This window comes from Haliotis asinina, chromosome 16 (genome assembly GCF_037392515.1).
Source record: "Haliotis asinina isolate JCU_RB_2024 chromosome 16, JCU_Hal_asi_v2, whole genome shotgun sequence".
Taxonomy (NCBI): domain Eukaryota; kingdom Metazoa; phylum Mollusca; class Gastropoda; order Lepetellida; family Haliotidae; genus Haliotis; species Haliotis asinina.
The window spans coordinates 20,960,870-20,988,581 of record NC_090295.1 but is presented as its reverse complement, the minus strand read 5'-3'; the positions used below and the strand labels follow the sequence as shown (position 1 = coordinate 20,988,581).

Below are 27,712 nucleotides of genomic sequence, written 5' to 3'. Positions count from 1 at the left end.
TTACGTCTCACTCAGCAATATTCCAGCTGTATGGCTGCGGTCTGTAAATAATCGAGTCTGGACCAGACCATCCAGTGATCAACAACATGAGCATCGATCTGCACAATTGGGAACCAATGACGTGTCAACCAAGTCAGCGAGCCTGACCACCCGATCCCGTTAGTCGCCTCTTACGACAAGCATAGTCGCCGTTTATGACAAGCATGGGCTGCTGAAGGCCTATTCTACCCCGAGAACTTCACGGGTCGGGGGTTACTGAGGACCGGTTCTAACCCCAGAGCCATATCGGATGTAAATGATAAAATCAATCATCAAATACTCTGCCATACCTAAGATACACAACAAACTGTGTATCCCCAGCACGCCACCCAATAACGGGTAACGTATCTAGTCACTTTAATGATAACAAGAGAATGACTGACTTAGTTTAGAATTACGCAGTTTTGGTAGTATTCCACAAACATCAAGTCGGGGGACATCAGAAATGGACTTTGCACATTGCACCCCTATGAGGATTCAAACCAGTGTGATGAGCGAAGGCTTTAACCACCAATCTACCCTGATGCCCAGTCATAACAAGAAACATGAATTATGTAAATTTCCTTGTTTATTTGTTTCATGGTGATTTCAACACAGACATGATACAGGTATACAACAGAAGTGACTGATAGAACAGGTAGAGTGTAACGCTGATCAGCAGTTGTTGGGTAAGTAGTTTATCAACTGTCAAAACAAGCGAAAAATTATATATTAAAGAAAGTGACATTTCTTCTGCAAGAAAAAAGTTTCCAGTAATATAATACCCTACCTAAACGAATTCTACAAATAAAAAAATGAAAACAAAAAAAATAATAATAAAAACAACAACAACAAAAATCAAATAAGGTTCACATATTTCTATTGAGAAGTATTATAATATCTAAAGAAATAAACATCTACATTACCATAAGAAATAATTCTTAAAGTATTTGGTCAAATGAGTGCATTCAAATACTTGACATTTCAACTATTTTAAGTATTTCTACTATTATATATAATATGCATGCATACATTCTTTGAGCAACCCAAAATCACAAACAGCAAATCCTTATTTGCCCCTTCCAGTTCCACCTATCACAGAACATATGAACTACTGTCTAATCAGTGAGGTACCTAGATCAATTTTTCACCAGAGGACAAAGTTTCTACGTATTTACGAAGAATCAGTAAATAGTGTTCTTCACACTGCATCCGTTTATACTAAGAGTGAGTTCTAGTTTTAGTTTAGTGAGGAATCAAACCGAAATGCTTTCACAAGGTGAGTGAGACAAAGAGGATAATTATGTTTCAAACGGAACAGCCATAGTTGCTGAGTCTTCTGTTGCAGTATGATAAAGAACAAATTGATAAAGGTTACAACAAATTATCAAAAGAAAACAAATAAAAACAAGAAAAAATAATTTGCTTTTAAAACTGTAATGCCAAATATACATGTAATGCCAAGTCACTAACTCAGAAGATGAAAAGGAATTCACAAAAAATGCCATCCAAACTTTGTCAATCAAGTGATGATGTCAACAGTCTTGTACAAAAGCAACAGAGAGATAGGATGGAGTTGAGCTGAAGAGAAATCCTGAACCTCACGCAGAACAGACACCAGTCCAGCACAGATGGAGAGAGGTTGAGCAGACAGAAGTATAGCTTTGAGCTCTTCAGATAGACACACAACACAAAATACCAGTACACTATTTACAATGAGCTGTACACTATATACATACTTATATGAACACTCTCTGCATTTAACATAGGCCAATCAGACTTCTGGTCTCCAAGTATCTAGCACTGTCCAAACACATACACTTCGTTTAGCATGGTCCAGTCAGACTCCTAGCATCTAGCACTGTCCAATGCGAAGTCCTGCATTCAGTGTCTCTATCAACAGTACATCATTTTGTGAGAATATTGTCACTACAGACCAGCACATTCCTGGCTAGGTATTTTCGCAATGTTCGTAGCCCTACAAACTTAACACAAGCCCATTTTTAGCACAGTGGCTATGATCAAATTCTTAGGGGTAAGAACTTTGAGGGTGAGGGACCAGTATATATCTTACAAAATGGTATCGTGCCTCTGAGGCTAAGAATGATTATTTTGTATGTGATTACATACAGGATTAATATTTCCTTCAAGCATAATCAGCAGAATGTGTTTGTACGATACAATATCAGTTGATATGTATGTTGCTTTAGGCCCCATTCAGCAGTATTCCAGCTATGGACAGCTGATTTGAATACACTGACATAATTAGGAATTGACTTATATTCTACACTCTAAGATTTGAGAAAACATCAAATGACACAGCCATACTAAAACTGCAGCTGGTTCGATATATTACCTACTGTTGTTATTTCTGATACTACACAGGCCAACACAAAAGTTGTACTAACCTAGTTTTATAGCTTCTGCTAAAATGCCTTTAATGATCTCAGAACCTCGTTTTGACCACCTTGTGGCAAAGCGATTAACTCAGAGATACAAAGAATCAGAAAAAAGCCCTACCAAAATCCACAAAGCATGTTCACTGATAAGATGATTATAATTCACATACTTTAACCTCGATAACTCCTGGGTATATGTTCCGATAAATGCCCTCTACACCCAAGATGCATATTAAGCTTAGCCAAATGATTTTATTACATCTCTTGGCTGGCTTTTTATCCAATCAGGTGTCTACACTGGGAAGTTGAGCAACTCACTTTTAATCCTTAACTTATCTAACCAATTACACCTGACAACACAACTGATGCAGAGATACTCAAAAGAGATAGGAGTTCCTGCACATATTTTTTAAAGCTTCAGACCTGCCAATTTGTTTGCATGATTTCCCCAAAAATCTGAGTCAAAATGTGAACAAACCTTCGCAGATGTGATCGCTATCCTTGTTGACAATGGCAAGCTGAGTTGTAACACTGACACAGCTGCTTGGTTACTGTGAGAATGTGGAACCAGCAAAGGGAGGTAATAAAATCATCGGGTATAGTGGAGATTTTTGGGGATGCACACCCTGGAGATTATCGAGGATGACTTTAACCCAGGCTTGCTGCAATATGGTCATACTGGTGAGATCCATTTGTGTAAGGGTGCATTATTTCGATGAGCTTGCATTGCAAATCGCCTCATGATCATCTTCATATTTTTCTTGTCAGGACACCATAGCTTGTATCTACCACAGAATCAGTTTGAATGATGCTTCCTTTGAAGAATAGCCTTTTGTTGCTGAAAGAGTCCGTATACATCTATGGCACTGTCATGGTTTCTTGTTAAGCCTCCTGCTGCAAGTCCTGGTTATATCCCAGCTGGAAGATACAGGCCAAGCCATGGTATACAGTATGTAGAAGCAGTATATACAGGTCAACAGTCAGTTGAGTGGGACATTTTCCTCCGACCTCGTAGCTGTCTCTGGACAACGTTGTGGACATCAACCTTCTCAGATGTAGGTGGCTGCAACCAAAAACTCAGAATCAGACAATGGCTGGACAGACAGACTGCCATGACTGGGATACCCACTATCTCTCCAGGGTCTACATTTCAGTAAACCAGCATTAACCACTGCAATTGCCTGCCCTTGAATTCCACAAATCAATCGGACTGGCTACATAACTCAATCTGACAGATCAATCAGACCTCAAGTTCCAAACCAGCCTCAATATTGAGTCAGTGATATATATTCAACATGAGGTCCATTGATTGTGAGAATGACACATAACAAAAATGGCTGCCATACAAAAGAAACCCCTTTACCATTATAATGAAAAGGATGTTAAAACTGGTGCCTGTTTCACAAAGGCATCGTAGCGCTAGGACTGTAGTAAGTCTATGTTTAAGTACAGGGGGTACAACATTGTGTAGCACTATGATACCTTTGCAAGGCATGTACTCCCTAACTTTTGGTGATTTTCTTGTTTGGTACAACGCACTAACGTCAGATATGTCATCACCAGGGCTGGCTAGATTGACTGATACCTGACAATATGGTCGATGGGAATAGTTATCTAAGATTATCGATATGAAATTTGATTAATATAGATCGACAATATCATAAATAAACTCTTTGTGATGAAATAAGTTTAATTATACACAACTATAACTATACAACATAACTATACACATACTATACACAAAGTTAGGACTTAATTCGTAGGCTACTTCAATAGTATGTTCTGGATGGCATGTTCCAAGCTTTAATATGTCACCACTCACCACTGGTGTGAATAATGCTGACTTCTTTCATCAGTCATTGAGTCAGTTTGATATTTATTGATAATCTATCAGTAGCCAGGGCTAGTGGTTACAAGAACCTGTCTGTTTACCAAAATACCAGCTATGATTGGTTGGTTTGATGTGTAACACTGCACAGCAAAATTCCAGCTATATGGTGGCAGTTTGAAAATACTGAGTGTGGACCATACAATCCAGTCACCAACATCATGTGCAACATATTACACACTGTAATACAATGACGTGTCAACAATGACATGTATCAACCAAGTTAGCAAGCCTGACTATCAGATCAGCTAGTGGCCTCTTATGACAAGCATGGCTTACTGAAGACAATTCTAAACCAGGATCTTCTCAGGTAACAAGGTATGAGGTCAAAATTGACATTAAAGGTCACTCTGGCAGCTGGAGACTGGAATTTACAGATTTCCTTTTTCTACTCACAACAAAAGGCGCACAGGCAAAGGGTGCAGACACCTCCTCCTTGTACAGATTTCTCCTCCCTCGCTTCCCCTTCTTGTTGGACTGCTCCGCTTCCGGCTCCTGCGTATGCGGCTCCCCACCATCTCCCATCGTGCCTATGAATTTCTTAGCTGCAGCCAATGTTTTAGACGATAAGCGTGTAATTTTCTCCCAGTCTGTCACACACAATCACCATCACCAGAAAACGTGGAACAAGCCAGGGGTTATAGTGCAAGATGGATGAATGAACCAGGTCACCAGGGATGTTGAACATCCAAGTCCATGATGGTCGACCAGAATCACAATGCCCATCAAATGTGGAATCAGTCCATCGTTCACAGGTGTTACAGGTGTTGAACAGGTGTGCACAGGTAGGTTAGATGCAGGTGGGGGTTGTTAGCAACATCAAAGGGAAAAGGAAGGAAGGGGACAAAAGAAAAGAAAGAACAAACAATCATTAGAATTATTCAACAACATCAGATATCAACATTTACATGGTCATATTACCAAACTTTGTTTTGTTTAACTTCGACTTTAACTGAAGATGAACAGTTTGTTTAGAGACAGGGGTACTTTGTCAACACACCTTAGTACCCTTTTCGCAGAAACAAAGTTGCTGAAATATTATTGAAAAGCTTCTCACATGTTCCAATGCCTGTCAGGAAGCCTTTTTATCGTTTTCATCCTTAAATTAGTTGATATTTTGAACTTTCAAATCAACCTAACGACGATTTTGTGATCCAAGGTTTTTTAACATATCTTTTTACTGTTTCTTTTTGATAAAAACATAAGCTTTGGTGATTAAGAAATCACTTCCAAAATCTTGTAAATAAAAAGAATTTTTGGACTTGATATGCAGTTGATATTGTCATCAGTCCAAAACGTGAAATTATGACCAGCCTTAGGAGTCTATTCTGATATAGGTGTATATGGCAGAAAAATGGCATGACAAAACATTTCAGAATTTTCAACCAAATGATTTTCAAGCTGAAGCACAAAAGCTGAACCAATGTTTGCTAATTGTTCATCTGATGTATATTTTGCAGTCAGTATACTCCAGTTAGATATCAGCAGCCTGAAAGGACCTTGGTCAGGCAAACCAGTGAATGATTGAATAATCAACCTCCGACGTCACTGGATTGCCACAGTTACACCACACTCAGCAGTATTCCAGCTATATGGCGCCAGTCGGTAAATAACTAAGTCTGGACCAGACAATCCAGTGATCAACAACATGAACCCTGATCTGAGCAATTGGGATTTGGTGACATGTGTCAACCAAGTCAGCAAGCCTGACCACCTGATCCCTTAGTCACCTCTTACGACAAGCATAGTCGCCTTTCATGGCACCTCTTATGACAAGCAGAGTCACCTTTATGGCAAGCATGGGCTGCGTGAAGGCCTATTCTATCCCAGATCACCACAGGCCACTCAACCCCGAACAGCTTCATCAGTCTACACTCACAATATGATGGCCAAGGAGGACATACCTAAAATCTGAAAGGCTATTTAACTGCAGTATGATGTGAGATGTGAGACAAAGGATGACGTAACCATAGTACCGTACCTGATCTGGTGACAGGAGAGTTAGCTATTGCTGTAACAATGTCTCCAATCTTTCCCTTCGCAACTTTCTTCGCTCGTCGAGATGGTCGACTACTTTCCTCCTCCTCCTAAAAGTCAGAGGAAACAATCAGTATTGACGATAATCATAAATAGCATCACTAACAAAAATGAGAGGCTGTTTCATTGAACACTAGCCTCAACTATAACCAGTGTTCAAAATACTTGTCTGCCTGTCTGCCTACCCAACTGCCTGAGACAGGTCATTTTCAACATGCTCTCAAATTCCCCTGCCCAACGGTAGGGTTAAAATTTAGAAATGTAAATAACGATATTTTGTGGGAAGGTTAGTTTTGGTTAGGGCTGACAAGTTTCACATCTAGCTTTTTTAGTTTTTTAGTTTTATTTGCTGCTCTTTTTATGTCTTGTTCTAGGAAATCCTATCCTATCCTAGATAGATAGATAGATAGATAGATAGATAGATAGATAGATAGATAGATAGACAGATAGATAGATAGATAGACAGTCAGATAGACAGTCAGACAGACAGACAGACAGATTTGTAGTAGTAGTTGAGCTAGTTGTATATGTTGTTTTGTTGCCTCTCATATGTTTAAACTATAGGACTAAATGATTAAGACATTTCAAGACAATCCAGCACTGTCTGGAGACACTGACTGGTGAAGACATGTGTCAACCCAGTCAGTCATCTTGTACGACGAGCATGGCTAATGGAAACCAGTTCTAACCACGATCATATCTACATGTTTGACTTACAGCGATTGCCATGAGATTCTCCGTTGGCAGAGCCTCTGCTTCTTTTTTAATTTGAGGAGGTCGACCTCTGCCCCGTTTTGACTTCGGCGTCTGGAAGAGAGGCAGTGCAAATATTCTCAAAACAAGTATACATCACAGTGCAAGTGGTATGCTTCTCTTGAGGGTAATATGGTAGGATGCCTTTTCTGTAGTGGTGTCATCACTCACCTACCATGTCCGGTAAATCAGACCATGTGACCTGGGAGAAGCACACCATATATATATCTTACCCCTATGTTAAATGTACAATATTATACAATTATAGACTGGTGATGAGGTCAATACCAGTTTTTATGGACCCATTTAGTCAAGAAAAGTCACTACAAACAAATAATGTTATGTCAACAATACTGTGACATGTAAATAATAGAATGATGTCATAACTTGACATCATAGCTTATTTTTAGTAACTTGAGTCAATACGCTTTTCTGTCAATGGTCACGTGACCGCCTCTGGACCAGTCAGGTAGGCGGAAAAAATATGCTTACATAAGTGAGTGAGTGAGTTTGGTTTTACGCCGCTTTTAGCAATATTCCAGCGATATCACGGCGGGGGGCACCTGAAAATGGGCTTCACACATTGTACCCATGTGGGGAATCGAACCCGGGTCTGCGGCGTGACGAGCGCATGCTTTAACCACTAGGCTACCCCACCGCCCCACGCTTACATAATACAGTGGAACCTGTCTAAACCGGCATTCATTGGGACTGAAGAATTCATCTGGTTTAGACAATGTGCTGGATTGTAGAGCTGATGATAAATGTGGAAGCCATGGTTGGGACTGAAACTTTATGCCGATTTAGACAACTAGCCGGAATGGACAGATGTCCTTTTTTACAGCTTCTACCGTAAATCATTTTATTTTTATTTGAAGATCAAAAACCTTGCTACCAACAATATAACATGTAAATTGTAATCAAAATGGTGTCTGTCCTCCACTGGATTTTTATAAAATCAGTGAAACATATTCTGACAAGCTTAAAACTGCTATAAAAATGTGTTTAAGTTGAGAGTGCAAAGAATTCAATGTATATAATTGTTTATATATAACAGTTAATCGAACGGTTTTCAAACTTTGGGCACTGAATGTATTACTTTGACATCATATGATTGTTAGCGACACAGCAATCTTTTTCATTTGCCACCCACCTGGGAGGGGTGACACGGAAACTTGATAATGTGTCATTGACTAATGAAATTAAAGCATTTTACAGGAAGGTAAGATAATAGTCCACAGTCAATACTTCACAGGACTGTATGTACCTTGTTTCTCCACAACATATATGACTGGCATGTTTCTCAGCTAATAAGATAAGATGAGCCAGCATGCTTAATTACTTATAATATTAATGTAGCATTAATTATATGTGCACAGTATAATGGAAGCCAACCAGTGCCTGTTTTATTGTCTGCTCTAACAACAAACAACAGACATTCCACTCTCCTGGTAGACGAGACATATACATGCAATAGCCATAGGATAGTACGGGTGGAAGAGCTTAGTTCCTGTTCTAAATAACAAATCTCTGTGCACTAAAGATACATCAATCGGAGAAGTCAGCATCCTGTTAGTTGCTGTACCTGTTCTGGAGCTGGGGAGTCTTCCTGTGCCGGCACTCGTTTCCTCCCAGACTTCTTGATGGCTTTGGCAGCTATTGGAGGTGTGGCATCCATCTCATGATGGCCGTGCGTAGGCTCATCGTCATTGATGAAGCTTGGGTCCATTCGTGGAGGCTTTGGGGGAGGGGGGACACCCTGTAAGGCAAGTCAGAATATGTGATAAAGCTGAATTTTTTTGTAAGTAAATCATTTGAATATTTTGATCCATAACCTGATCAGATTTCCTCTACCGATACCAACTCAGAAAATATACCTTCTGTGTTATATAAAACTTAGATTAAACAGCAATAATGTTTCATTTGAGGATAATAAATAGTCAACTGATTTTTCCACAGAGAAATCATGTAATTCTTCTGTAAATATACACTCCATTCACATAAAACATGTACAGCTATTTAATGAGATATATTTGTAGCTGAACTTCAGGAAATGTCCAAAATGCAAAAGCAAGGCAAGAACGAAACCAAGAACAGACTAATCATGTAAGGTATGCATAGAAAGACCAGAAGAACCGCCACCAATACAGCAGCATCTCCATATCCGTATATCCATGCAAGAATACAACAGCAAGAATTGATGGAGAAGACTAGCCAGTTTGATTTCATTTACGACTTACTCACAAAATCTATGTCAAACCATTGCTTTGACATAATTTTTTTGACATCAACATTGAGTCCTGGGCCCACTTGCACAAAGGGACCTCAGTGCTACAATGAGTGTAACTCCCTTTCTCAAACATAGGCTTAAGATAGTCGTAGCACTACAATCGCTTTGTGCGAGTGGGTCCTTGTTGTTCTGTCCCCATATACATAATAATATACGGACTTATCAATGATTGCTACTAATTCTGCTCTATGTCTGAGTATCAGTCATCACTTGTGAATCCTCCTTGTATATATGATTACAATTTCCTGTCAATACGGGCTTTGTATGACTGCCGAGTTAAAAATGCCACTGTGTGACATTGTTGGTGGAAAAATCATAAGCACATTGAGGAGGACTTATACTGATTAAATAGAGGCACAGGTGTCTCATAAATGAAATATGGTATGCTGAGGGAACTATGGTATGCTGAAGGAAATAGGGTATGCCGAAGGATGTATGGTATACTGAGAGAAAACTGTTATGTTGAAGGATAATTGGTATGCAGAAATTTGGTATGCTGAAGGATGTATTGTATGCTAAAGACAACATAGTAATTTGAGTCAAATAAAACAGTCCAAAAGGCTAGGAAATATTGCAGACATTCTTCAAAACAGCATCTTGGAAGCATATGAAGTATTATTTTGCAGTTTTGCATGAGACAATAGAACACTTTTCTACAGGCAACAAGCATCATCCAATACAACTAACAACAACAAAATACGCCATGCTTATTTTCAAAGGCCAGGATAGATCCATGATTGACAGTTAATCTTAGGAAACTTATTGAGTGAATGAGTGAGGTTAGTGTAATGCTACTTTCAGCAATATTCCTGCAACATTGCAGTGAGGGAACACCAGAAATGGGTTTCACACATTGTACCCATGTGGGGAATCAAACCTGAGTCTTTGGCACGATGAGTGAGCACTTTAACCACTAGGCCACCACCCCAGTTTTATTAAAGTTAAATACAAGTCACCTGTACCAAGTCCTAAGATATTACTGTTTAACATGGGTTCCAATTCCAATTTCATAATGTTTTATTTTACGCTGAATATTGTCAAGATAAATTTCTGATGGGGTGTTGTGCCTGGTGATATGGTAAACAAGCTACATATTCGAAGCAGATCAAGTACATGTTTTTAATAGACATGCTTCATAAATGTGATTTTCTGAATAAAATTGATATTTTATACTTCTCCTGACTCATGCTTAATTGCTTATCTCCTCCTGCTGGCGAAGGTAGTGGAACACCTGAAATTCCGTGAAGTTCCCATCTGAAAGGAGCGGATGTAAAATTCACACTCACCCATGTGTGTTCCCAGCACATGATCAGCTGATCGGCCATGATACTTTACTCTCTCCTATAATCGCCCGACACGAGAATATTAGAATTCAGCGTGTCTGTGAGGGGCGGCTGGGAGGGCTTTCTCCGAGTCAGGATAAGTATAAAATATCAATTTATTCCATAAAAACACAGCAAAACACCAACATTAATAATGCTGCATGTCAGGTCGACGTTTGCAAGGTTGAGAAAATATGGCCATGTGGGGTTTTTTTTGTAAAAACACAGAAATTATTGGAAAGAATCCTCATAAGGGTTCTTGCATAATTAAATGGACTGTTTAGTCACAATGTAAAGAAGACTGAGTTCTGAGAAAATATGATGACATCTATGCTTAAAACATCATTACATGTGAAAAATGTTGACTCAGATAAATGAAAAGATTAGTTGCCAAATACAATCACGCTTCTGCCACAAAATATTCAAGACCATTCTCATCCTCACACGCCACCCGCTGTGTCGCTGTTACTCACACCCACGTGTAAATGTCATGTGACAATGTCGACATCCATGTGCTGTTACGAACAAAATGTGACTCATGAATGACAAATTATCATCATGAGGAAACGCCAAATTGTGTTGACAACAGAAAAAGTTGTGACAAGCACGACACAAGCAGCAGTGCATGTGCGCAACACGTGAGTGGGTGTGGGTGTGGCCATGCCATGAGTACCTGCAGTGCTGCCACCTGTACCTGTAGGCGATTGTTGGAACACTTGAGGTCTGCCACTATCTGGTCGCTGGCCTTCTGCAGCAGTCGCATCTGTCTCTGGAGCTCCAGCTTGTCCTCACGCTCCTGCTCCAGCTGCAACATCAACAACAACGTCCATGTCAATAGCAACATCATCAGTGTCAAAGGTGACATCGTCCACATCAAAGGCAACATCGTCAGTATCAATGGTGACATCATCCACATCAAAGGCAACATCGTCAGTATCAATGGTAACATCGTCCATATCAATGGCTGCATTATCAGTATTAATGCCAACATCATCTGCATCAATGGCAAGATCCTCAGCATGATTGCAACAGCATATGCATCAATAGCAACATTGTCCACATCAATGGCAACATTGTCAGTATCAGTGGCATCATCATCTGCATCAATGGCAACATAGTCCACATCAAAGGCAACATCGTCTACATCAATGGTCACATCGCCATTATCAATGGCATCATCCATATCAGTGGCAAAATCCTCAATATCACAGACATTCTAAACATTTCTTGCAACATTTTTACATAACCAGGGTTTTACGTCGACTGACAAACATGGGTGTCCCAAAGACTCCCCAATTATTTGTCTCAAGGGTCCTAATGAGGATCCGGAGAAGTAACAGCGTAGAGAATTGGATGCTTTGATAATATCGTCAGAGACTGCATGAATTATTGATCATGTGGTCTGATAAATGAACAGAGTGATGCAAATAACTGTTCGGAAAGAAACAACCGAAAACTCAGCAAGAGACGTTTTGTGGGTATAGTGAATAATATCGTGTGTCCTTCTCTACTCAGTGAATATTTTTCCTGCATTGCGTAAAACCGTGGATCAGCGATACCTTCTTCAAAATCAGTGACATCTTTCACATCACCGACAACATCTTATCATCACTCACAACATCGTCAGCACATAAATCTTATATAGAGCTCATCGAACCTGTTTCCTGAGTAGCTCTAAGTCTGGGTGGGAGGTGAGGGTAGACCTCTTGCGACCTCGGATGCCACTGTTCTGTTTGTTCTGTGAGGTCATCATGTGCTCCAGATTGAGGAGCTTCTCCTCCAGCTCCACGATCTTCATCTCCTTCTCCTCCATCTGGGACAGTACCTCATCCTGGAGTCAAAACCAGAAGGGATGTTGAGAGGGAACAGCAAAATACTGGTGAGGACAGGGACATGATCCTGGGTTACATACCGGTGAGGACAGGAACATCATCCCAGGGACATACTGGGGAGGACAGGGACAGTATCCTGGGTTACATACCGGTGAGGACAGGAACATCATCCCAGGGACATACTGGGGAGGGCAGGGACAGTATCCTGGGTTACATACCGGTGAGGACAGGAACATCATCCCAGGGACATACTGGGGAGGGCAGGGACAGTATCCTGGGTTACATACCGGTGAGGACAGGAACATCATCCCAGGGACATACTGGGGAGGACAGGGACATGATCCTGGGTTACATACCGGGGAGGACAGGAACATCATCCCAGGGACATACTGGGGAGGGCAGGGACAGTATCCTGGGTTACATACCGGTGAGGACAGGAACATCATCCCAGGGACATACTGGGGAGGGCAGGGACAGTATCCTGGGTTACATACCGGTGAGGACAGGAACATCATCCCAGGGACATACTGGGGAGGACAGGGACATGATCCTGGGTTACATACCGGTGAGGACAGGAACATCATCCCAGGGACATACTGGGGAGGACAGGGACATGATCCTGGGTTACATACCGGTGAGGACAGGAACATCATCCCAGGGACATACTGGGGAGGACAGGGACATGATCCTGGGTTACATACCGGTGAGGACAGGAACATCATCCCAGGGACATACTGGGGAGGGCAGGGACATGATCCTGGGTTACATACCGGTGAGGACAGGAACATCATCCCAGGGACATACTGGGGAGGACAGGGACATGATCCTGGGTTACATACCGGTGAGGACAGGAACATCATCCCAGGGACATACTGGGGAGGGCAGGGACAGTATCCTGGGTTACATACCGGTGAGGACAGGAACATCATCCCAGGGACATACTGGGGAGGGCAGGGACATGATCCTGGGTTACATACCGGTGAGGACAGGAACATCATCCCAGGGACATACTGGGGAGGACAGGGACAGTATCCTGGGTTACATACCGGTGAGGACAGGAACATCATCCCAGGGACATACTGGGGAGGGCAGGGACAGTATCCTGGGTTACATACCGGTGAGGACAGGAACATCATCCCAGGGACATACTGGGGAGGACAGGGACAGTATCCTGGGTTACATACCGGGGAGGACAGGAACATCATCCCAGGGACATACTGGGGAGGGCAGGGACAGTATCCTGGGTTACATACCGGTGAGGACAGGAACATCATCCCAGGGACATACTGGGGAGGACAGGGACAGTATCCTGGGTTACATACCGGTGAGGACAGGAACATCATCCCAGGGACATACTGGGGAGGGCAGGGACAGTATCCTGGGTTACATACCGGTGAGGACAGGAACATCATCCCAGGGACATACTGGGGAGGGCAGGGACAGTATCCTGGGTTACATACCGGTGAGGACAGGAACATCATCCCAGGGACATACTGGGGAGGGCAGGGACATGATCCTGGGTTACATACCGGTGAGGACAGGAACATCATCCCAGGGACATACTGGGGAGGGCAGGGACAGTATCCTGGGTTACATACCGGTGAGGACAGGAACATCATCCCAGGGACATACTGGGGAGGGCAGGGACAGTATCCTGGGTTACATACCGGTGAGGACAGGAACATCATCCCAGGGACATACTGGGGAGGGCAGGGACAGTATCCTGGGTTACATACCGGTGAGGACAGGAACATCATCCCAGGGACATACTGGGGAGGGCAGGGACAGTATCCTGGGTTACATACCGGTGAGGACAGGAACATCATCCCAGGGACATACTGGGGAGGACAGGGACATGATCCTGGGTTACATACCGGTGAGGACAGGAACATCATCCCAGGGACATACTGGGGAGGGCAGGGACAGTATCCTGGGTTACATACCGGTGAGGACAGGAACATCATCCCAGGGACATACTGGGGAGGGCAGGGACAGTATCCTGGGTTACATACCGGTGAGGACAGGAACATCATCCCAGGGACATACTGGGGAGGGCAGGGACAGTATCCTGGGTTACATACCGGTGAGGACAGGAACATCATCCCAGGGACATACTGGGGAGGGCAGGGACAGTATCCTGGGTTACATACCGGTGAGGACAGGAACATCATCCCAGGGACATACTGGGGAGGACAGGGACATGATCCTGGGTTACATACCGGTGAGGACAGGAACATCATCCCAGGGACATACTGGGGAGGACAGGGACAGTATCCTGGGTTACATACCGGTGAGGACAGGAACATCATCCCAGGGACATACTGGGGAGGACAGGGACAGTATCCTGGGTTACATACCGGTGAGGACAGGAACATCATCCCAGGGACATACTGGGGAGGACAGGGACAGTATCCTGGGTTACATACCGGTGAGGACAGGAACATCATCCCAGGGACATACTGGGGAGGACAGGGACATGATCCTGGGTTACATACCGGTGAGGACAGGAACATCATCCCAGGGACATACTGGGGAGGACAGGGACAGTATCCTGGGTTACATACCGGTGAGGACAGGAACATCATCCCAGGGACATACTGGGGAGGGCAGGGACAGTATCCTGGGTTACATACCGGTGAGGACAGGAACATCATCCCAGGGACATACTGGGGAGGACAGGGACAGTATCCTGGGTTACATACCGGTGAGGACAGGAACATCATCCCAGGGACATACTGGGGAGGGCAGGGACAGTATCCTGGGTTACATACCGGTGAGGACAGGAACATCATCCCAGGGACATACTGGGGAGGACAGGGACAGTATCCTGGGTTACATACCGGTGAGGACAGGAACATCATCCCAGGGACATACTGGGGAGGGCAGGGACATGATCCTGGGTTACATACCGGTGAGGACAGGAACATCATCCCAGGGACATACTGGGGAGGGCAGGGACAGTATCCTGGGTTACATACCGGTGAGGACAGGAACATCATCCCAGGGACATACTGGGGAGGGCAGGGACAGTATCCTGGGTTACATACCGGTGAGGACAGGAACATCATCCCAGGGACATACTGGGGAGGACAGGGACATGATCCTGGGTTACATACCGGTGAGGACAGGAACATCATCCCAGGGACATACTGGGGAGGACAGGGACAGTATCCTGGGTTACATACCGGTGAGGACAGGAACATCATCCCAGGGACATACTGGGGAGGGCAGGGACAGTATCCTGGGTTACATACCGGTGAGGACAGGAACATCATCCCAGGGACATACTGGGGAGGACAGGGACAGTATCCTGGGTTACATACCGGTGAGGACAGGAACATCATCCCAGGGACATACTGGGGAGGGCAGGGACAGTATCCTGGGTTACATACCGGTGAGGACAGGAACATCATCCCAGGGACATACTGGGGAGGACAGGGACAGTATCCTGGGTTACATACCGGTGAGGACAGGAACATCATCCCAGGGACATACTGGGGAGGACAGGGACAGTATCCTGGGTTACATACCGGTGAGGACAGGAACATCATCCCAGGGACATACTGGGGAGGGCAGGGACAGTATCCTGGGTTACATACCGGTGAGGACAGGAACATCATCCCAGGGACATACTGGGGAGGACAGGGACATGATCCTGGGTTACATACCGGTGAGGACAGGAACATCATCCCAGGGACATACTGGGGAGGGCAGGGACAGTATCCTGGGTTACATACCGGTGAGGACAGGAACATCATCCCAGGGACATACTGGGGAGGGCAGGGACAGTATCCTGGGTTACATACCGGTGAGGACAGGAACATCATCCCAGGGACATACTGGGGAGGGCAGGGACAGTATCCTGGGTTACATACCGGTGAGGACAGGAACATCATCCCAGGGACATACTGGGGAGGGCAGGGACAGTATCCTGGGTTACATACCGGTGAGGACAGGAACATCATCCCAGGGACATACTGGGGAGGGCAGGGACAGTATCCTGCGGAACTGACAATGGAGAACACAGATGCCACCTTGGGGGACATCAGGACAGGATGACAGGGACATCATTTTGGAGGACTTACAAAGGAGGACAAGAATAGCATCTTCAGGGGCATACAAGGGAAGACGGGGACAGCATCTTGGGGGACTTAGAATGGAGGACAGGGATCACAAATAATCTCTGAGGAAATAAACAGGGGGGATGTTTAGTGGGGATAGCCTTTGGGACATATACTGGAGAGGGCAGGGACATACAACAGGAAGAGAGTGAGTGGGGACACCATTTTCGGAGGACATACTGGTGAGGACAGGGACTGTGCACTGGGACATACAACAGGAAGTGAGAGGGGACAAAATTTTGGGTGGACATACTGGAGAGAAAAGAGACAGTATCTATGGTGACATGTAAAAGGATGGGATGGGGACAGCCTCTAACGGGCATACAAATAGGAGATTGAGTGACTGTGGACAGACTGAGACCACTAACAAGAGATTGAGTGTGGACTGCCCATCAGACGTGGGAACACAAAAAAGGGGAGTTGAGTGTAGACAGCATCTTGGAGACATACAAGGGAAGATAGGGATTGGGACAGCATCTTAGAGACACAATGAGCGGGCAGGAGATGGGTCCAGAAAGGAGACATACAACGGAAGCTGGAGACGGAGATAGGAGGTGGTCACGGACCGAGATGAGAGGGACAAGTATGTGTGGTAAAGGTAGGTAGACAGCAAATATCATTTCGACACATTCATACACTTCTCTTCAGTCATCCAAAGAGCCGTCAAGGTCCGGGGTAGAATAGCCCTTCAGCAACCTATGATTGCCATAAAAGGCGACTATGCTTGTCATAAGAGGCTACTAACGGGGGCAGGTTGTCAAGCTCGCTGACTAGGGTGAGACATGTCATTGGTCCCTGATTGCGCAGATCGATGCTCATGCTGTTGATCACTGGATTGTCTGGTCCAGAATCTATTATTTACAGACCGTCACCATAGAGCTGGAATATTGCTAAGTGCTGAAAACTCACTCATTCAATTACTCACTCAGTCATCCAAACAAAACAAAGGGCAATACCTTGATGTTGACGGTTTGCTTTTCCTGCTTGAGTTGTTTGATCTCAGCAGCTTGTTGTTTCATGAGAGTCTCCAGACTGCCCACCAGCTTGTCTCGTTGTTCTCGCCATGCCTGCTCGTTATATAGCATCACTTAGTTATAGACACATACACTGGTCCAGTAGTCTCATCCACATCTCATTCCCCACAATATGTGAGGCCCATTTTCTGGTGTCCCCCGCCGTGATATTGCTGGAATATTGCTAAAAGCGGCATAAAACCAAACTCACTCACTCACTCATCCACATCTCAACCATCTTATCCTACATTTAATCACGTCACATCCAACAACAATTCAAACACAACCTTGGGATTCTGGACATATCTACACCTGAATTACGTCTTAAAGGCACATTGTCATACATTTTTAACACCATTTTGGCTTGTATTATACATACAGGAGCATATTACATATTTGATGACCTACTATCCCTCAGTGCTTGCTTGAAATTGATAACTGAAACCTTCAAAGCAGGGAACACTTGCCATGTATGGAATGTAAACAATTGCTCCAGATATCAAAAAACTGTCACATAAGGTGTTGTTGATGTTTGCCTAACTAGTTTCAAAAGTATTGTTGTGCTGTGGCTATTCCATATATTTGGGCAGTGGAGGGAGCAAAAGTTGATTTTAAGCAAAATTGTATTAATACATTAGAAATTTTTAATTTAATATTGCAATTTTATATGGTAGGTTCCATGAGGGCTGACAGTATTATGAGAAATGCATTTTCTTAGAAAAGTGTGGTGTCATGAGACAACTAACCTCCATTTCATGGTCCTTATCGCTCACATTTTTCCTCATTTCTTTCAGCTGATCTTCATACTTCTGGATTTCTTTCTCAACCTTCCGTAGATCCCGATCTTTTTCCTGATTGAAGATACCAAATGTCACTTAAGAACTGACAAGACAAGGGAGCACAACTCTGCAAAGCAAATTCCTCAGGCTGCCATGCCAGTTGGAACACTGCTCCTATAAACTGCCTGACACAGACACATTCAGTTGTCTCTTAGTCAGTGACTATTGATAATCTGTTCGTGTCACTCATGATCTTGTTATTGTTCATTTGTCACTTGTCAGAAAGTAGCTGCAGACTGGTTGGTTGTAACGTGTCTAAAGTTCGCTCATCATGCTGAAGATCTGAGTTAGATTTGACAGTGAATTCACTTTGATGGCGTCAATAGCAGATATCAAACTACCATATTTACTATGCTGATCCAAGATCAACAAACAAACGTAACAGGTACAGCCAACCATCTCTTGCATTTGTGACAAGTGAGCACTGCAACACAACATGAAAGAGACGTGCATCTCACCCTAAGTTTCAGCTTGAGGTCGTCTATCACAGCACTAGTCTCGGCCTTCTTATCCTCCACATGTTTATGAACCTCCTTGTCAAGAGAGCTCTTCAGATCCACATTCTCCTGTCGCTTCTCTGCAAAACACATGGATTATTGAAAAAATTGACACAGTTAATATTCTACTCATGAATTATTCCAGTCAAGAAAATGTTGGAAAATCTTCAGCATATGCACATATGCATATTTGGTTGATAACATATGAAAGGAGACTGGCACACGATTCTACACAAAATTACAGATGACTGACTGTTATAAGGGCTTGAGGTCATGAAAAATGTGAGTCAGAGTGAGCAGGCGGGCAGGTGAGTGAGTAGGTGAGTGAGTGAGTGAGTGAGTGAGTTTAGTTTTAGGCCTGACTCAGCAATATTAGAGCTATGTGGCAGTAGTCGGTAAATAATCCCGTCTGAAAACCAGACAAACCAGTGAGCAATATGAACACTGATCTCAGGATTGGGAACCAACAGTTTACAATGAAAAGAGCTTTTCGCTGTTGAGGGCAAGTTTGTGTGTAAATAGTCATGAAATGTAATGATTTGTTTACTTAATTCAAGTTTCTTATACTTAAACAACAAAATTTGGATTACTTGAAAACAAGTCTACTTTACAATCAGTAATTATTTTTAATCATTCCTTTGATTGATTTTCAATCATCAGAACACCACTACTTCTCATATTAGTCTGCCGAAATAGATTATGGATTACAGTGGAAGCTGTAAAAACCGGCATCTGTCCAATCCGGCAAGTTGTCAACACCAGCATAATATTTCAGCCCCATCCATGACTTGTACATTTACCATCAGCTCTACAAACCGGCACTCTTTGGGAGTAATCCAGTTCAGACAGCTTCCACTGTATTTGGCATTGATAAGTGGCCAGTCCACTGAGACAGACGTCTCAGCCCGACACCCCACACATACACAGAGTCTCAGACAGAATATTGACTGCAAGCACTCCAATACATTTTTGGTTAGCTTACTGCAGAGGGCTAGGCAGGATAACAAATACCATCCTTTTACTTCTTTAGGAAAAACACAAACCACTGAATGTGCACTCTCCAGGCAGACTCTCTACCAAGTAGGTCACAGGTGTGGTAGGATTGCCTGGTGTTAAAGTGTTCCCTCATCACCCCAATTCCCAACATGTCCACTCTCCAGACAGACTCTCTACCAAGTAGGTCACAGGTGTGGTAGGATTGCCTAGTGTTAAAGTGTTCCCTCATCACCCCAATTTCCAACATGTCCACTCTCCAGACAGACTCTCTACCAAGTAGGTCACAGGTGTGGTAGGATTGCCTAGTGTTAAAGTGTTCTCTCCTCATGCCAAATACCTATCTTCAATTCCCAAAATGCCCACACTGTCTCCCTACCAAGTACACAACTGAGGTAGGCTTGTGGATAAAGTGTTCGCTCATCACACTTGGAACCTGGTTCAATTCCCAACATGTGTACAGTGCGTGAAGCCAATTCCTGGTGTCTCCTGCCACGATATTGCTGGAATATTGCTAAAAGCGGAATAAAACTCACTCAATCACTCTCACAGTAAACTACAATGTGTTCTGAGGTAGAAGGCAAAACACTGAGTGATCATGACAGCATAGGTATGACTCATCAAGCAACTTGTGCATAGGAAGCAAGTCCCACCTGCTAGAGAACGTTCCAGGTCCTTTATCTCATGGTTGTTCTCTCTGATGACGATGTCCTTCTGATTCTTCTCTGACGTCAGCTTGTCCACCTGCCGCTTCAGCTCATCTCTCTCTACCTCGGCCTTGGTCAGAGACTTCATAACGTCCCTCAACTCCCTACTTGAATCACCTCGCTGATCCAGCATCTGTCTGTATCGCTCAGTCATCTTGTTCAGCTCTGTGGGGAGAACATATGACAGGGGGTCAAAATGTTTTTAGAAGCCACCTGATACAGGGCAAGTGACCTTAAAAAATAACTTGTCCTGACTAATTTTCCACTTAATTTGATTTTTATGACATAATCATGATGATCTGATTATGAAAGAATAAATCATGTGATGAATAGCAAAGAAAGATAACCCTACTTATCATTGTGAAATTTAATGGCTACATTTTGAGCAGATATGAAAGGAAATACAAGTTTATTTGCAGTTTGAAACCGCAAGCAGAAATTATCCAGTATTCCATGGACAAGTAAGATACCATTATTTGATTGCCCGAAATGAAACAGACTTGTCCCAGGTCCTAGAAGAACCTTGATGCAACACTGAAGGTTTGGTAAACCATAGTTTACAAACAGTTTGAAAATTCCATTATTGATGCTGTTCCTCCAGCCAACAAGAATAAGAGATCAACACCATAGAGTATGATTGACCCATGGTTAAAATATATTGTGATGAATTTGAAAGATAGCTAAATACAATTCACAGCCACAAATTTTGTCTAAAAGGCAAAAAAATGTACTGCACAGCAAATGAAATGCATTTTGTTTTCTAATTAGAAGACACAAACATGAATGCTTAATTTAAAGAGATTTCAAATTTTTTAAAATTGTGTTTCTTTTGCGGTACAGTATAAATTATATACACTGCAAAAAGGACTTATATGACATCCCAACAGTCCGCTTGAGTGATAAGGGACAGAGCGATGAGAGCTTGGCTCAGGTCATATGGAACCATTTGGAGGGAAAAGGAAGCTACTCGTGGGTGATCGTTTCTGGGAATCGAAAAGATTCAAGTTTCCATAAGTATGAGTGAGGACTAGGTAAAATGATCTATTTTTGGATCTGAGTAAACGCTGAATAGACATGAGTGAGTTCTGTTTAATGCTAGTTTGTACTTTGAACACAATTGCTTATCATGGTATTTCAGCTTGATGTCGGTAGAAAAACTGAGATGTTGGGGTTGAACTACTACCAGTTCTCAAATGTTTGCCACTTGAGTAAATTCCATTAGAATTTGTAACAAATTGAGTGTAGTTTCACATCATTTTAGCAATATTCAAGCAATATCATGGTGGGGAGACCAGAAAGAGGCTTCACGCATTGTTGGGAATCAAACCTCATCATCAGAGTGATGAGTAAACGCTTTAACCACTGGATCACCCCACCACCCTCAGAATTTGTGAAAGCTGTCAAAACCGGCTTCTGTCCCAATTCTGTGTGGCATAAAATCTCAGTCCTTTCCATGTACATTTATCATCAGCGTTGCCAACCGGTACATTGTCTTAGCCAGATTATTTCTTCAGTCCCAATGAGTTCTGGTTTAGACAGCTTCCACTGTACATACAGTGGAAGGCTGCATCTTAGAAGGCTAGGCAGCCTGTGGCCCTCTGGGCACATGACATAAATCTTGCCTGTTATTTCTGTCTGATGATGTCTTACAATTCTTGCAGAAGCTAAGGACAGCATATGAAGATCACTGATCACTGAGTCTTTTGTATTATGATTGGGGAATGTGTTCAAGTTAAAAAACACTTAATCAACAACTGAACTGAAACTGGGTCACTACTGACGCAACAAGGACTAGATGACTGTTCTGTGAGCACACCTTCTGAAAGTGTCTTGATCTCGTCATCCTTGTTATTGAGCACCTTGTCCTGGGCAGCCATTGTCTCCTCCTGCTCTGTCAGTGCCACCTTCAGCTGCTCTATCACTTGCTCATTGGCCCGGGCATCTACAGTAACAGAAACCAGGTCCCTATGAATTACTTTGAAAATATTCATGTTGCTGAATTACACATGAGAATCCTACGATTTTTGTAACTTGAAAACTAAAAATGCAAACTTGGTACATTCCATATAGTTGTCTTAGTTGTTACTACAAATCAAACCTGGAGAACGCACCTTGAGCATGTTAAGCCCCGGCAAATGAAAATGGTGAAGCAGAAACAATGGCACATAGAAGTCACAGTACTAACCTCGAAGCACCACATCAAACTTCTCTCTCTCTGCATCTTGGCCTCTCTTCAGGTCCTTCAAGGACAAACTTCTGACCTCAAGCTTCTCAGTCTTCCGTCCAAGGTCAACCTTCAGCTGCTTAATCTCCTCCCTGAGGTCATTTGATACTGTCTGTTCTCGTGACAGCTTCTCATTCTCTCTCTGAAATACAATAAAAGGACAGGTGGTTTCTGCACAATTTTCCAGCTGGACCATGACTTGTGAATGTCTGTTTTTGGCCGAGTAAACAGTTGACGGATAACGTGATCAACAACCCTTGCCATTTGCACGGAGGGAGAGACTCATGTATATCACATACTGAAATTGACCTTGTTTCCTGGATTAAACAATACAAGAAAACATGAAGTACCTGAATTCTCCCACTCCCAAGATATTGCAAACTTGGCCACATGATGGAAATAACACACCTGCAAAATAGTGGCTATGATTTGACCTTATGCTCAACTGCCACAAAGCACCCACTGTCAAAAGGAATAAGATAAAACAGCTGGTTGAATGTCAATTCCCACAAACTACCCCATGTCACAAGGAAGAAGATAGAACAGCTAGTTGGATGTCAGCTGTCACAGACCTCCCATCATCAAAAGGAAGAAGGTCTGTGCCTCCAGATAGAACAGCTGGGATATCAACTGTTACAGATCACTCACCTTCAACATGGTGACTGAGTCCTGAGCCTCAAGAAGAGTGTGCTGGGTGGATGTCAACTGTCACAGATCACTCACCTTCAACATGGTCACTGAGTCCTGAGCCTCAATAAGAGTATGCTGGGTGGATGTCAACTGTCACAGATCACTCACCTTCAACATGGTCACTGAGTCCTGAGCCTCAAGAAGAGTATGCTGGGTGGATATCAACTGTCACAGATCACTCACCTTCAACATGGTCACTGAGTCCTGAGCCTCAAGAAGAGTATGCTGAGTGGATGTCAACTGTCACAGATCACTCACCTTCAACATGGTCACTGAGTCCTGAGCCTCAAGAAGAGTATGCTGGGTGGATGTCAACTGTTCTTCTAGCTCAGAGATCTTCTCAATGTTCTCCTTCATTGAATTGCTAGCCTGCTGCAACTGTTGGCGAAGATTTCTCTCTCGATCCTGGCTCTAAACACATTCAAAAACAACCAAAGACATACTTCAAATATTCATTTAATGACAAATTAATATTATTTCTTTTGCATACTCTGAAAGAACTGTGAATAACAGTTGGAATACGAAGTGACACAGATATTCATAAGAGAAACTTTAGAAGAGAATATTGGTTGAAAGTTAAGAAATAATTTCTTAAAAGTTTTAATTACCCTTTGTAGTTCATCATGGACAAAGGAGTCTGTTGATGCTGTTGAAGAGGATGATGTCCTTTCCCTGGAACTGTTTTCCAGAGTTTTACTCAGATTCTGAACATCTTGCTTTTTCTCTGCAAGTTCACATCTTATGTCCTTCAGTTCTGTTTCAAGAGTCACAACCTTGGTCTGACATTCACTCAATTCCTTCACACACTCTGCATGTTTGTTTTGCAATGCCTCATATTTATTTTCAGAGTCCTCTAACCTTTTCACCAGATCTCTGTCTGTTGTTTTAGTTGGACTTAAAACAATACACCCTCCCTGACTCCGCTCAAGCTGCCTCTTCAACCCTTTGATCTCATACTTGGCATTCACTAGTGCACACTCAACCTCAATCTTCTCCTTCCGGAGTCTGCGGGCACTTCCAGGGGCAAGGTCATCCTCTGTTTTCATGGATTCCACCAGTTCCAGCATCTCTTGGTTCTTCTTGCGCTCTGCATCAAGTTCCATCAGAATATCAGAAGATGTTTGATCATTTGTTCTACACTTTGAAGAGGAATTCACTGATTCACATTTGTCTACAACTTGACTACTTTGTTTCTTAACTTCCTCCTCTAAACTGGCCACCTTCTCCTGAACTGAAGCAAGCTCTGTCTTCAACAGCTCACACTTCTCTGTAGCAGACTGTAATTCATCCTGCAGCTGCTCATTTCGCTCTTCTGTACACTTTATTTTCTCTTCCAGAACTTTCTTCTCCTGACTAACTGCTGTCAGGTTTTTCTCACATATTTGAAGTGTTTCTTTCAGTTGGTCAAAGTCTTCCTTTTCCTTTTGACATCGTTCTTCAGCCATCTTAATCTCTTCATTCAGTGTCTGTTTCCCCTTTTGCGACTGCTCCACTTCATCCTGGAGTTGTTTCATGGCTCCCTCCCTCTCTTTCACCTTTTCCTCAGCATCCTTCAAAGCACTTTGTGTCTCCTTTAGGGCAGTGTTTTTCACTGTCAGATCAGCTTGCGCTTCTTTCAAGGCAGTCTCTGCTTCAGCTCTAGCTCTCTCTGCACCTTTCAGGTCATCTTGGCATTGCTGAAGGCTCGTTTCCGTTTCAGTCTTTGTTTTCTCAGATATTTTCAAGTCATCTTGACACTGTTTCAATCGAGCTTTCATCTCTTTTAGTTCTTCCTCTGCATCATGCAGGTCGTCCTTATACTTCTGGTGAAGAGTCTTCTCCATGTGTACAGCTGACTTCAGTTCTGCAATGTCTATTGATGCCTCACTTAGCTGGGACAGCTTTGCATCATTTGACAGGAGCTGTTCCTGCATATTTGTATAGGATTCCCGAACTAGTAGTAACTCATTTTCTTTTGTGGATAGCTCAGCCTGAAGATCAGATAATTTTGCTTTCATATCCTTAATCTCCTGTTTTGACTTTTCTTCATGACTAACCATTTTTTCTGACACGGAAAAGATTTCCTGATCCTTTTGACTCAGAACTGCCTTGGCCTCCAGTAGTCTCTTTTCCAGCTCTGATGTTTCAGCTGTTTTCTCATCCAGACACTTCTTTATACTCCTGATTTGCTCGCCTTGAGCCTTCACAGCATCCTGTATGTCTAAAGCTTGGTGCTCCATTTCCGTCACAACCTTCTCTTTCTCCCCAAGCTGCTGACGAGCATCATCTAACTCACTCCTCACTTGCAACAGTGTTGCATTATTCTCAGCATCTTTAAACTCTTGTGATGACTTCAGTTCTTTGAGGGATGACTGCAGTTCCTCATTTTCATTTGTCATCTTCTCAAGCTGTTTCTTCAATTCTAACGCCTCTTTTTCTGAGGAATCAGTCCTCCTTTTCAAATCCTCTATCACACTTTCTCTTGACTCAACTTCGGCTTTGAGGTTTACCATCATGCCCTCAACATTTTGACATCTAACACTTCTTTCAGCTGTGTCATTCTTCAGAGCTTCAATTTCTGCAACAAGGCCACTTATCTGGTCTACTTTGCTTTCCAGTTCTAAATCCTTCTGGGACATAATTCCTCTCAGTTCTTCTTTTTGAACTGCCATCATCTCTTCAATCTTTTGAGCATCTTTCTCTTTCTGGGTATTTATCTCATCAAGTTCTTTTTTCAGGGCAGACAACATGCCTTGCAACTGAGTAACCTCCTCATCTTTTTCCAGAATTTTGTGACCCATCTGTTTCCTTTGAACAGCCAATTTATTCTGCATCTCGACATCCTTGTCTGACAATTTCTGCACAAGCATTTTATCTTGCTGATCTGTAGAAGAATTCAGCATTTGCTTTAGTTCTGAGGTCACCATTTCAAGTTCCTCAACAGACTGCTCCAACTTTTCAATCTCTTCTGTTTTCTGCTTTAATTCAGTCTCCAGTTCTTTGATTTTCTCAGCCATGGATTCCTTCCCTTCCACATGGCTAACAATTATTGAATCCTTTGCTGCAACAACTTCCAACAGGTTGTCTTTCTCCAAAGAGAGTGAATCTTTCTGCTCACTAATGGTTTGTAGTTTGGTTTTCAGTTCTTCTAGAGAGGTTGAAAGCAGTGTCACACTTTCATTCTTCTCTTTCATTTCCTCCACAAGTTCCTCTTTCTCCATCTTCACATTTACTGAGTTTTGAGTAAGTTCCCTCATCATGTCTTCCTTCTCCTTCTGAGATGTTTTTAACTCCGCCTTCAGTTCCGTCACAGTGATCTTTGTCTCGACATGATGACCACTCTCAACCTCTAGCTTCTTCTCAAGATCAGTCACCGATTCCCGAGCAATGTCAAGAGCCTGGGTCAGCTCAGACACGACTGAGCTGTTTTTGTCCAGCTCATCCTGAAGATCTTTGATCTGACGCAGAAGGTGGTTCTTGAAGCTCTGATCATCTTCTGTTTTCTTCTGTGGTGTCTTTTTGGGTGTCTTCCTGGGAGACTTTTGTGGTGATAATCCTCTGGATTCCCGGAGTTGTGCTTTCAGCTCTGTCACCTGAGCTTTGTATGAGGCTATTTCAGCATTGTAACCATGAATAAGAGCTTGGTCACGTTTAGTAGCGTCCTCTTCCTCCCTCTTTAGTCTTGTCTTCAGTGTGTCAATTTCCGCATCTTTCTTGGCCAGACGTACACTGATATCGGACTCATTTCTATCTCCTTCAGAGGTGCTGGAGTCAAGTAGAGCCTGAAGTTCTTCAACTTTCCTAACAAGCTCATCATTCTCACCTGCAACATGAAGCGGATCTGCCATTTGTAGCAAAAACAATAATAAATTTCACAGCTTTATGCTTAAAAACGTTCTTGAAATTTTAACAAGCTAGAATAAATATGTTCATGTTTGTAATGCAGAAATAGTAAACAAATTCATAGATGACTTCATTTGAAAGATGCATGAAAACATGTGACCTAAATAGTAGGATTGATGAACTGAAGTTTTGGTCTCAAAGCAGATATAAACATATGATTGCAGGTATTAAGTAAGTATCTGACATCTGATTGATTCTATCTGCCAG

The 27,712-nt window shown here is 42.9% G+C and overlaps 1 protein-coding gene across 1 annotated transcript in view; it reads right to left on the bottom strand.

Annotated features, from left to right (window-relative positions):
• Positions 1 to 589: 589 nt before the first annotated feature.
• The window catches only part of LOC137267958 (kinesin-like protein KIF20B), a 57,537-nt gene continuing 30,414 nt past the window's right edge, over positions 590 to 27,712 (bottom strand). The window contains exons 21-35 of the mRNA XM_067802420.1: positions 24,232 to 27,425; positions 23,882 to 24,034; positions 22,895 to 23,075; positions 22,526 to 22,651; positions 20,656 to 20,874; positions 18,971 to 19,089; positions 18,420 to 18,524; positions 17,617 to 17,727; positions 12,365 to 12,538; positions 11,381 to 11,512; positions 8,681 to 8,854; positions 7,060 to 7,149; positions 6,287 to 6,392; positions 4,702 to 4,895; positions 590 to 3,480 (exon numbers count right to left, since the gene is read on the bottom strand). Coding sequence (XP_067658521.1) covers positions 3,391 to 3,480; positions 4,702 to 4,895; positions 6,287 to 6,392; positions 7,060 to 7,149; positions 8,681 to 8,854; positions 11,381 to 11,512; positions 12,365 to 12,538; positions 17,617 to 17,727; positions 18,420 to 18,524; positions 18,971 to 19,089; positions 20,656 to 20,874; positions 22,526 to 22,651; positions 22,895 to 23,075; positions 23,882 to 24,034; positions 24,232 to 27,425 — 5,168 coding nt within the window. The 3' untranslated portion in view covers positions 590 to 3,390. The remainder of the gene's footprint in view (positions 3,481 to 4,701; positions 4,896 to 6,286; positions 6,393 to 7,059; positions 7,150 to 8,680; positions 8,855 to 11,380; positions 11,513 to 12,364; positions 12,539 to 17,616; positions 17,728 to 18,419; positions 18,525 to 18,970; positions 19,090 to 20,655; positions 20,875 to 22,525; positions 22,652 to 22,894; positions 23,076 to 23,881; positions 24,035 to 24,231; positions 27,426 to 27,712) is intronic.